The sequence below is a fragment of the Sinocyclocheilus rhinocerous genome, unplaced genomic scaffold, assembly GCF_001515625.1.
Source record: "Sinocyclocheilus rhinocerous isolate Xijiao unplaced genomic scaffold, SAMN03320098_v1.1 scaffold496, whole genome shotgun sequence".
Lineage (NCBI taxonomy): Eukaryota > Metazoa > Chordata > Actinopteri > Cypriniformes > Cyprinidae > Sinocyclocheilus > Sinocyclocheilus rhinocerous.
In genome coordinates, this window is record NW_015632471.1 from 283,219 (window position 1) to 295,204 (window position 11,986).

Below are 11,986 nucleotides of genomic sequence, written 5' to 3' on the forward strand. Positions count from 1 at the left end.
TATATATATATATATACATACATATTTACACACACACAGTAATATCTTAATTTGCCATAAATAGCTGCTCTCTCTCTCTCTTTCTAGTATTTATTTATTACCTATTATATATTTAATATCTTTTATTTCTTTCATTACTCAGGGGTTTAAGTATGCATCTCTCTCTCTCTTTCTCTGACAGGCAGTGACAGAAGCAGCCTGGGGTGTTTGAATAAAAGATGAATACTCAGGCTGGTTCATGACACTGGGGTAACCCTGAACTGTAACTGTAGAACCACAGAGCTACAGTCAGACCACAACAAAAGGATCACCCCTCGAGAACCTTCAGTACGGGGATCCAGGGAATCGGAGAGCCGAGTTAATGCTGGCTCAAATATTAATGCAATTCAGTAAGAGCTGAATAGGAAATGACACTGGGACTCTAAATGCTGGAGCTTTTCCACTCAGTGGCAGCAGTGTGCTGAAGACACAATACATAGCGCTAACAAAGAGGTGTGTTATCGTGTGGGTTTGTTTGTTTAATTGCCTACTCTGGGTGTGTGTTTAGTTTGTGTGTATGTGTGTGTGTTTAATTATAAGAATGCTTATTTGTGTGTTAGTTTGTATGGAATTGATGCCTTTAGAGTGCTGCCAGCACAGGAATATCTCTAATAATAGCCATCAAACATTTGGCCAGATGATATTTTGGCTGCAGCGCTAGGGTATGGTGCATCATTGAAAGATTATGAAGAATGATTCTGATCCCAGCATTTCCATTAGCATCTTTTTACAAAGGATTCCCAGTCAGTATTCATCTAGCCAACAAAATTACTAACAAAAATGTTTGTTGACAAAGTTTTTTTTTTTAATTTGAAAGGGCTGAAAACTCAACTAAATTAATTTCTTTCAAACTGTTGCCGAAATATGATGAGAAAACAGCTACACTGCAATATATTAACAATGCACTAGCAATTTTTTTGAAAGAAGGAAAATATAGGAAAATAATTTATTTAAATAATCCAATCATAGTACACTGGGGAATGAACTGCATGAGCTGGAAGAACTGAATACCGGTAAACTGAACCACTTTGCAGACGGATTAATAATGTTCACTCAAATGCATCCTATATATAAGTATATGAGATTAGTCTGCCGAATCCACAACATAAATGTAATATTACTTTTTACAGACAATGAAATGACTGCATAAACGACTGTAAAATAAGTTATGTGCTACTAAGAATTTGACTGAATATATTCAATGCAGTGCGCACTGTGCAACATCTTAAACAGTCTCTAAAACACAAAAAAGAAGGCCCGTTCACATCAAGGACAATAACTATAATGTTAAAGATATAGTTTTAAAAATCACTCCAAACTAAAGAAGAGTTCACACAACAACTATAATGATAACAGCATGGAGGAACAATATCACTGGAATCACTTTCAGATTTTTTTTTCCAGCTGATGAACAATAAAAACATTGATAGCCAATCAGAATCCATCCTGCTTTAACTCACTTGAGCATGTAAAAGGGCACACGACAAAACTGCAGCACAAGCTTATAATAAACAGAACTTTATCATGACTTAATATAATATAGTTAACGTTCTTGGTGACGGCCTTAACACTTAAGCATGATGAATTCATAAGATATTAATCAACACAATATAATAAACTAAAATGTTATTTTGCTGACTAAAATTACATGTCATTTCATTATAAATAAATGAATCAAGTAAAACTGATGTAAATATATTAATATTATGAAATACTGATTACATGTAATTACATGTTGAGGACAAACTAAAACCAACTTAACACTGTTCCCAGTCTGGACACAGAGGAAGAAACAGTTAAAAGTCATGGCCTAGATCTTGTGCTAGAAACTGATGTAAGAGGATGGGAACTTTTCATCTCCTCATGCACCTTTGCTTCTCAGCTTAATGTGTGTGTGTTTTCTTGGTTCTGTTGCTGCTTGTCTGGGAGGATATGGGTAAGGAATATCCTGAATTCCTGTCGTGTCTCATTTTGAGGTTGAAACAGTCAGGCGAGCAGGTCTGTGCGTTACAAAACTCTGACAGCCTTGACTTTCTGACTCATTTCAGATTTATACAATGTGGCAAACAAAGCCTTAATGGACACTGAAGGAAGATATTTTAATACAATTGTGTTTTGCCAGCATTTCTTTCCATATGACCTACTTGAAAGAAATGAACTTTTCAGTTTTACTTTTCATTACTTTTAATTTGGTCTAAAAAAAGAAATACAGCATGAATGTGGGAGGTAAGCTAATTGTAAAACTTTATTTATGTTTATAAAGCTTTATTTGGTATTACAAATGACTAAGTCAACATAAAGTCCCAAATATACGGTGGCCGTGAAGTGCAAAGCAAATCACAATTCTGAAAACAAAATAACAAATTACAAACGCAAATGCAAGTCTAAAAAACAAAATAACAATTCAGAAAGCACAACAACAATTCAGAAAACATTATAACAAGTCAGAAAACACAATGACAAAGCCAACGACAAGCGCTTATCCACCTGCGCCACAGTAGCTGATGGTTTACATCCACTTTTAACTAAATGTAAATAGACACTACGTATTTTTTGATTGACAGATGTCTCATCCAGTCAGCGGTGAGTAATCCCAAACCAATGGCGCTGTCTCAAACTATACCTACCTCTTCCGGTTTGTCTGAATTGACTTTGTGTTTTCTGACTTGTTCATTTGTTTTCGGATTTGTCGTTGTGCTTTCTGACTTGTTATTTTGTTTTCGAATTTGTCATTGTGTTTTCTGACTTGTTATAATGTTTTCTGAATTGTTGTTGTGCTTTCTGAATTGTTATTTTGTTTTTTAGACTTGCATTTGCGTTTGTAATTTGTTATTTTGTTTTCAGAATTGTGATTTGTTTTGCACTTCTCGGCCACCGTACAAATAACCCTATTTACATTCTAAATGCACATTTTTGGATAGCATATGCTGAAAGATTCATTGTTGCACGTTATTAAAAAAGAAACAATTGACTGAAATTACTTTTCATTTTATGCTATTGAATAATGTTAACCAATAGTCAAACAGGATTTGATGCATTATCTTAGCAAATTTGCATTTGGGTTGACTGTGTTCTGGTATAAAACATTCACTTTTCACGATGCAATTGATTCCCCTCTACATTGTTTCTTGCTGAATATCTTGTTTCAATTGAAAATATGTCACATTAAGGAAGTACAATGGATTGTGACCGGCAATTCACACTGATTTTCAGTTCTCTGCATGAACAGCTTTTCAATAAATCAAAAATTTTCTCCATATTTGGAACCTTGGAAATATAACAAAGAACATATAAGATTGTGTTTACATGGCTGCTTTACATATATACACTATGTCCTCCATTCTCAATTATCATTCAATTTCACTTACTGAATATGGATAAACAACAAGTTAACCTTGCACTAATGGCTGTTGTTGCAAAGATATGTGGTGGTCACATGAGAACACCTCCCATCTGGTCATGGCCATCAGTGTTACTAACCTAATGTGTCATCTATAAATTATTAACCTCTCATTTTTCAGTACGGTTACACTTGGCCACTGAAAAGCATCCTCTGTCATTTTTATTGCCTTGCGTTTCACAGATGTCCAACACAATTTTATAGGAAGTACACAGTACTGAGCTTATTTAGTGCAAGTGTACATGCATTTGCAGTAAATGACTTTTAATTGAGCAGCTGACATAAAATGTGATCAGAAAGACAATCAGAAACATGACGATGCAGAAACAAAGAAAGAATCATTCTTTTAAGTGTGTGTCTAAATGGGGACTTCCAATTGCCTTATATTAGAATATTAATACTAATCACTCCATTCTAAACTTAACTTCTGGCATTTTTAGAGGTGAATTAAAACATAATTTTGTCTCCTAATGAACCATTTTTCCTTTTAAGGATGTCCCCAGAATTAGATTTTTTTTCCCTCTTCAGATTTAGCAAAAACTTCTAGACATTTTTCAACAATTTCCCCCCAATAACATTGCTAGGTCAAACACACATACACACACACATACTTCCACCATCATTCTCAATCCTTTATAACCACTGCAGTGCATGTCCATGTAAAAGCTTTCATAATGCTTTCCCAATGAAAATCAATACAGCCCTGCAAAAGTGAGGTGAGCATTAGCAATCTCCCCTCATTTCTCTCTCTCTCTCCCTTTCTGTATCCCCCCATGTGTCTCCCACTGTCTCCTGGCCCCTCCATCACTGGTCTCCTCCATTAATTTATAATATCTATCTCTGGAGTCGGTCCTCACTAGCATACGCATGGCACCCGTGAGCATGCAAGTGTGAGTGTCAAGTATATCGACTATCCATCTGACCTGTTGCCTGATCCTGAGCGTGTGTGTTGAGTTACACAGACTCACCTACTGCCCACCTGTCTGACCGTTAACCCTGCACACCCGAGCAGCGTGTCTACAGGTGTGTGTTGGCACTCGCAACATTAACAAGCCTAGTATATTGATTGCCGCTCTGTCTATTCAAATGATAGGAACGTGGGCCGCCATGGGGACAGAATGCAGCCGGTCGATAGGTGTTGGCGTGAGTGGGCGGATGGGGGAGAGGCTATAGAAAAAGTGCGCTGCAGCAAAGAGGGAGTTTGGAGTTCCACTTAGGAACATGCCGAGTTGTGCATTTATAGAAGATAGGAGATATACGCGATAGAGAGAGAAAGACAGATATAGGTCAAAAGGATTTCCATTTTCGTCTGCATTCAATTCCGAGAGTGCTGTTTATGTATGCGTTCACGCAGGGGTCTGTTTGCAAATTCAGACAGCAGTAGGGTATTGACTTGCCATCACGCTATACCGTCCCATCATGGAAGCCAAACGCACACATACACGCACCGTCTACACCAAGCTCGAGTTAGGCTAGGTCACAAAGCTCTGCGGTAGAGGAGTTAATTACAGTGTGATCAATAATTGATTAAACCGTCAGAATGAGTTCAACAAACTCACCAGTAAGCATTAACGCACTCTCACCCCAAACTCTTGGCCGAGTATGAATGCACACGCAGAAGCACACAAATACACATCCGAATTCTCTATTAAGCATTTTCAGTGGGAAAAAAATGTCAGCAGATTAAGAGGATTGACTCGGTATTGGATTAAGCCACCCACTGTGGTCAGGATCACACCAGCGTGTATGGATTGATTAGGTCTTGCGAGGCACACATCTCCCTAACGACTGCATCAGCTGTTTTTTAGGCGCTGGGTAAAGAGACTTACAATCTGACTGTCAGTCATGCTAAAAAGACCAAAAATGACATGTCATTTAGGACTCAATATCTTGCGTGTAGACCTCTGCGGATTTGGTTTAAGCTCCCAACACCTGTCAGAAAATGTAATGCGATCCCAGTGTTCAATTTAACCATGTCTCTCTATAGTATGAGGCCACCCTTTGGTTCAGGCTTAGTCCAAAGCGCCTGTCAAAGGGTGCACAGGTAATCTTTTTTTAATGCTTCCGTTAAGTGCTAAGCTAGTAGTTTGGATATTCTGCATTAAATCTATGACTTGGATAAAAGTGTAAAGATGACAGATTAAGTCAAAAAAGACAACTCTGCAAGCCTGCGTGGTTTCTCTCTCAAGCGTTTCATGCATATACTGTCAAACACACTGGCCAGTTCCGCTCAAAGCAGGTAGACATATATTCCGCTCTATATTTAACACTTCCAAACATGTCTCAGAAAATGAAAGAACAAGGAAAGGAGTGGAAAGAATGTCAAAGACAGGAAAATAAGGGGAGTATGATGAAGAGAATGATAGAAAGCAAGAGAGAAAGAGAGAGACTGAGCAACTGGAAAGAGATCTATGGTGGTGTGAGAGAAAATGGGTTACATTTCTCCTCTCTTCGACAGTCTATTTTCAGTAGCTACTCCTGGAAAGGAGAGCAGGCAGTTAGCACCATATAACCTTAACCACTCCACACGCAGTAACACAACAACAGTACAGGCTGACTGCAGTAGTTGTCACATTTGTGCTTGTCTACAACTAGTTTTGCTTTTTCTTTAGTTCTTGATGGGATGAGATTTCACTAAGAGCAGATCAGCTTGAATTCACCTCGGAACTACAAAATAACCCAAAAGCCTTTGACAAGATATGGGCAAAATATTGCCCCTAACTTCATAAAATGATGTGTTATATATCCAGAGAAGCCTGTTTCCACATGTAATTGTGACTTTACATCACACAATTATTACTTCTCGTTATTTAAATCTCCCTATCGTGCAATTATATCTCAGAATGTGGCTTTATATATCATAGTTGTGATTTTTTAATATCACTTTTGCAACTTTATATGTTAGAAATGTGACTATATTTCACAGTGTGACTTTGGCAGAATGCCCTACTGTACAATCTGACTATATTTCACGGTTGTTACTTTATACGCCACAGTTGTGATTTTTGTCTCACAGTGTGATTATGTCTCACCGGTTGACTTTATTTATTTTAAACATTATACTAGACTAATTTTTTTTTTCTCTGAGGTGGAAACTGGCTTCCATTTATACCAGATTGTTTCTTAGAAAACCTAATTACAGTGTACTCAAAGAAACAAAGAAAATGTGTGGGGTAATCCAATGGCTATCAGCGTTTTTCTATATTAGTACAGGAATATCCCACAGGACTGAATGAATTTAGGTTAGTTTTGGAATCCAAATCTAGTTCAAGCTTGAAGATTTTGTCCTGACAAGCCTTGTAACATTTTGGGTAAATGTTACTCCTTGCTGGCCAAAATGATCCAGAACTAGTACAATTCTAAGACACTTGATGAACATGGCCTGCTTGTACTTGTTGAAGGTGCAGTGGTGAAACTGAGTCATAGATCTTTATGTTCTTACCTGTTTGCTGTACTTGACAGTTTGGCAGCCGTAATCGGAGCACTGGTCTGAGCTGAGTGACATGGCGTCTGCATTACCGGTGCCGTTGCCAGTGAAGGTGTTAGTGGGGGGCAGTTCCTGCACAGCTTGGTGCTTCTTGCCTTCCACGGGTGGTGAGTTGGGCTGAAGATGCACTGCAGGCAAAGGTGAGCTGGACTTGTAGTGGCGTGCCAGATCTGGACTTGATTGGTGATGTCTTGAGCCTAGTCTTGGACTGCTTGGGTCTCCGTTAGCTGCTGCACAATAACGTGCTGCAATCCTCTCGCTGGCACTGCTAACATCTTCATCCTCCTCTTCTTCATCGCCTCCCCCACGTCTGCAGCCATTCACCGTCATAATTCCACTGTATAAAGAACGCTCAGATTTGGCAGTACCGTTATTACGCTTGTCTCTGCGGGGTTTGCGCCCACGTTCATTTTGGGAGCCCTGGGCTAGCAGAGGGGGAGGTTGTGGACTGAAAAAGTCCTCTTCTGGCTCCTTCTTCCCAGCCTCATAGCCATTCTTACCCTGTGCCCCACACTGTCGTGCTGTCACAACCAGAAGGATCACCAGAATAACGGCAGCAGCACCAGCCAGGACACCGATGGCAACGCTCAGGCGTTGTTTACCCAAAGCTCTCTCGCTGTCTGGGTCACCTGCAATATCCATATAGAGGGGGACTGCAAGGCTGCGGGCCACCTGAGTGAGAGGGAGAGAGACATACAGAGAGAGAGAGAGAGCAAAAATGGAAAGTCATAAATGGTGTGTCTGCCCTTTGATAACTGCATCCTCATTTCACAGCTCTGTCTGCTGAACCACACACACGCACACATACACATTCATCCCCACTGCAAGGCCCAGACTTCTCAATTATCATGTCAAGGCTTGGATATTCAATCATAGTTATTCTGCGCAGGCAAGTGTGACTGTGTATGTGTATGCGAGTGTGTATCTTTCATCTTTGCATCTGTATGTGTTTCTTTCTATCCAATATCCAATGTGGGTCAACAGCAATTTGATGCATGAATATTTATAAACAGCAATATTTTAAAAAAGTGCTATTTCGTGCTAGGATTTCCTAGTTGTGAAAAGTTATGAGTAAGTTTCTGACAAGGACTTCACTTCTCTGCTCCATCCTCTCATGTCAAATAAAATGACTCTATTCAGTTTCAACCCTTGTCACTTTAATTGTTCCTATTTGGTTATGTTCTACACTGTCTCATTGTTCAACAGCACAAACTGTTATTCTTTCTCTATATTGAATTACCCTTTGTTTGTGTTTATTTGAACAGCAGTGCTGCACTGATGTGTCTCACCTGTGCATCCACCAGCGTAGCATTGGCCAAGCTCTCGTTGATGAAGACATGCACCAGTGCCGTGGCACAAAGGGAAGGCACGCCACTGTCATTGACCCGGACCACCAAGCGGTGCAGACCCCTGTGTCTTCTCTCCAGGGGCTCTGCCAAGGTTATGACCCCACTACTCGAGCCAATCTCAAACAGACTAAAAGGGTTTCCACCTACCAGAGCGTAGCGGAGATCGGCATTAGACCCTGTGTCGCCATCGGAGGCTGAGACTGTGCGGACTACAGTCCGAGCTCCGCTAGCGGGTGGCAGAAGGGTGTATGATTCATTAGCGGGTGATGTGATGGATGGCGCGTTGTCATTTTCATCAGTGACAAACAGGGAGATGGTGGCGGTGGCAGACCGTGGCGGTTCTCCACCATCAACAGCACGCACGCGGAATGAGTATGTACTACGTCGTTCGCGGTCAAATGATGCAGAGGAGAAAATGGTTCCAGTGTTATTTTCAATGGAGAAAACTTCTTGCTTCCCCTCTTTGCCCTCCTCTCCACCCTCCTCTTCATCGTGCTCAACAAAAAGACTCAACTCTGCATTCTCGCCTTCATCTGCATCAGTAACAGTCACCATGCCGACGGGGCTATTGGTGAGCAGGTTCTCTTTGACGTAGAATGTGAAGACTTCCTGGACAAATTTGGGGGCATTGTCGTTCCTGTCTGTGACCTGAACTATGACAGTAGCAGAGCCTTGCAGAGACGGGGTGCCCTTATCTCGAGCTATCACACGAAATTCATAGCGTTCCCTCTGCTCTCTATCTAGTGCCCCAGTGGCACGAATATCACCATGATCGGCATCAATGTAAAAAGCTCCATTAACAGATGGGTCCAGTGAGTATGCGATCTCTGCATTCTTACCACTGTCTGCATCAGTAGCCACTACTGTGACCACTCGTTCTCCTGGGGCATTATTCTCTGCAAAATGCACTTCCACTAAGCTCTGGGCAAAAGTGGGAGCATGGTCATTGATGTCCACCACACGTACCAGAAGGGAACTATTACTAGAGAGGCTTGGGCTACCGGAGTCCACTGCCACGATAGTGACACTATACTCACGAGTAGCTTCGTAATCCAAAAGTGCTGAGGTGTGGAGAAAATATTTCTTTTTGTTTCGTTCAAATGCATCATCCGTGGCTGGTGGAGGTGCTAGGGCTGTCTCACCCGCCGGTTTCAACGTAAATGGCACATCCCCAACCACAGTGCAGGTAACCGCACCATTCTCTCCCTGGTCGCGGTCTGACACCTGCACTAATGCTACTGGAGTGTCCACCAACACGTTCTCTGGAACCATTGCAGCGCCATCCCGAACAAGGATTCGTCCAATTTTTCGAATTTCCACAATGGGTACGTTGTCATTTTCATCCCTTACGTTGAGAACGACTGTAGTGCGGTCAGTGCGAGGTGGTTGGCCGCGGTCACGAGCTGTGATGGTGAAGCGTAGCTGCGAAACTTCCTCGCGGTCTATGCGATGCAGAACGCTCAGCCAACCTGATGCTTCATCCAACCTCAGAAGACGCCTCACTGATTCCGTCGCTGCTCCAAACACATACTCAACCTGCCCGTTCACGCCGACATCACGGTCTGCGGCACGCACCTGCAGGACAGGTGTGCCAGGTGGGGTGTTTTCTGGCATTTCTGCTTCATACACGGCTCTCTCAAACCGTGGACTGTTGTCGTTGACGTCTGTGATGGACACTCGTAACAGAGCTTGTGAGGAGCGGGGAGGGTTGCCGCCATCACCAACCCGTAGCACGAGTTCATAAGAATCTCGTGCTTCGCGGTCCAGAGGCCCTTTCACGATCAGCTGGGGCTGTTTCTGTCCTTCAGGTGTGTCGGCAACTTGAAGTTCAAACACGCTGCTTCTGCTGGCAGGTCCTGCCCCTGTTTCTGACACTCTCCTTCGGTCACCACCGTTCCCATTGGTCGGTCCGTTCGCAGGCCGCCGCAAAGATGATCCCCCATCTCTACTGTCCTGGATAAGCTCATAGCGATCAATGCCATTACGACCAAAATCACGGTCTGTGGCTGTGGGAAGGAGATAGAGTGTGCCGATTGGCCGATTCTCCTCAACAGACAGTGTGAGTACTGGTGAAGGAAAAGAGGGGGTGTTGTCATTGATGTCTGTGACTACAATACGGCCATCAAACAGATCCACCCAACTCTGTAGGGGACCTATGACTGACACCTCAAAGTTCAAAAAGCACTCGTTTTCATCAAATATCATCTGACACTGCGGCAGCTTCTCTCTGTCAATCCTCTTGCTGCCTGTAGTAAGCTCTCCAGTGACGTTGTCAATTTTGAAGTATTCTGAGCCAGATTCCAAAGCGAAAGTGACATCACCTGTCCCGATCCCAGAGGTGGACAGCCCCAGGTCTGAAGCCACGTTCCCAATATGCACATCGGCCGGCCCCTCTTCTGCCACGCGGTAGCGCAGCACTGAATTGGCGCGCGGGAGCTGAGTCAGCAGCTGCAGGATAAGCACGAGGTAGCAGCGCGCAGAGTGCACTGCGCCAATGCTCCTGCTCCCCATGACTCCCTCTCTCTCTTCCTCTCTCTCTCTTTCACTCTCTATCTGCAGCTTCCTCTGGTCCAAGGCAGACTCGCCACCAATTAATCTCTATAAAAGCTTCCTTTGGCAAAAATCTTATTTTCTCCTGCAGTCTTTTAGTTCCCCGGTCACGTTTTCAGCACGATAAAATAAAACATCCACTTTGTGAAGAGCTCGGCATCGGCGATAAGTATTTACAGCTCTTTTACCGACAAGAATGTTCCTTTGTGCCCTTTAAGAGTAAACGGGAGTCAAATTTGAGCAGTTTAAATGACTTTGTCCGGCTCATTGAGATGCTGCGGAGCGCGGGCTCCTCTCGCGCTTTCACTGTTTTAAACTGCAATGCAGTAGAACACAAAAGAGATCTGTCTGTGATCCCAGAGCTTGCGCTACTGGCTGGGAATAAGCCAAAGTGCTTTCTAAAGTCTTTTCCCGATATTATATGTTCTCTTACCTTAAACCACAGCGAGAGGAAAATTGGAAAGCTTTCCCCGCAGTCTTACGCGCGCGTGCCAAGCTCTTATAGATTCCTTTACGGCGAACTTGACAAAGAGAAAAGCTTTTCAGTTCGACTTCTCAGAGCACGTAAATTAGCCACTTATGGAAAGATGGTGAGCAGGATAGAGAACTAGCAACAAAAGCCTTTAGTAATTCCTCCGGAGTCCGTAGTGGATGTGTGTGAAGTGTTTGAGGAAAAGTCCCGCATTCTCCTCCTCCCCTCAACTGCACGTTCTACTGCACTGCATGTGAACGTCCCTCAAATGATGCTGCAGTCTCTCCCTCTCTCTCTCTCTCTTCCCCCTCCGTTCACTGCAACACTTCCCTCGCTACGTAACTCGACCGTTCAGATGAAACGGGAGACTGCGAGTGTCTCGAAGGAGCTCGCGCTTTTCTTTTAACCAGTCTAAAAGCGCAAATACAGGGGGGGTGTTTGCATACGACCACAAAACAAAATACCTCAGAAGCGAAAAATACACTGATACAACTAGACAAGTCCAATGAAGCACTTGTGTAAAAACAGAACAACTAATTAAAACAAAATTCACAACAATGTCCTAATATATGAACCGACATTTAAAATTAACCATATCGTTTGAGTCAGTTTCTTTGACAAATGTGCATCAACACAGCAAAAGCAGTACTTGTTGACAGTGAAATGTATTTTTTTTGTTGTAGTAAAAA

General features: G+C 42.5%; 1 protein-coding gene across 1 annotated transcript in view; it reads right to left on the bottom strand.

The window, feature by feature from the left end:
• Positions 1 to 11,575, bottom strand: part of LOC107742492 (protocadherin-7-like) — a 36,614-nt gene extending 25,039 nt beyond the window's left edge. Inside the window, exons 1-2 of the mRNA XM_016555469.1 lie at positions 8,216 to 11,575; positions 6,882 to 7,598 (exon numbers count right to left, since the gene is read on the bottom strand). Coding sequence (XP_016410955.1) covers positions 6,882 to 7,598; positions 8,216 to 10,786 — 3,288 coding nt within the window. The 5' untranslated portion in view covers positions 10,787 to 11,575. The remainder of the gene's footprint in view (positions 1 to 6,881; positions 7,599 to 8,215) is intronic.
• Positions 11,576 to 11,986: the final 411 nt, after the last annotated feature.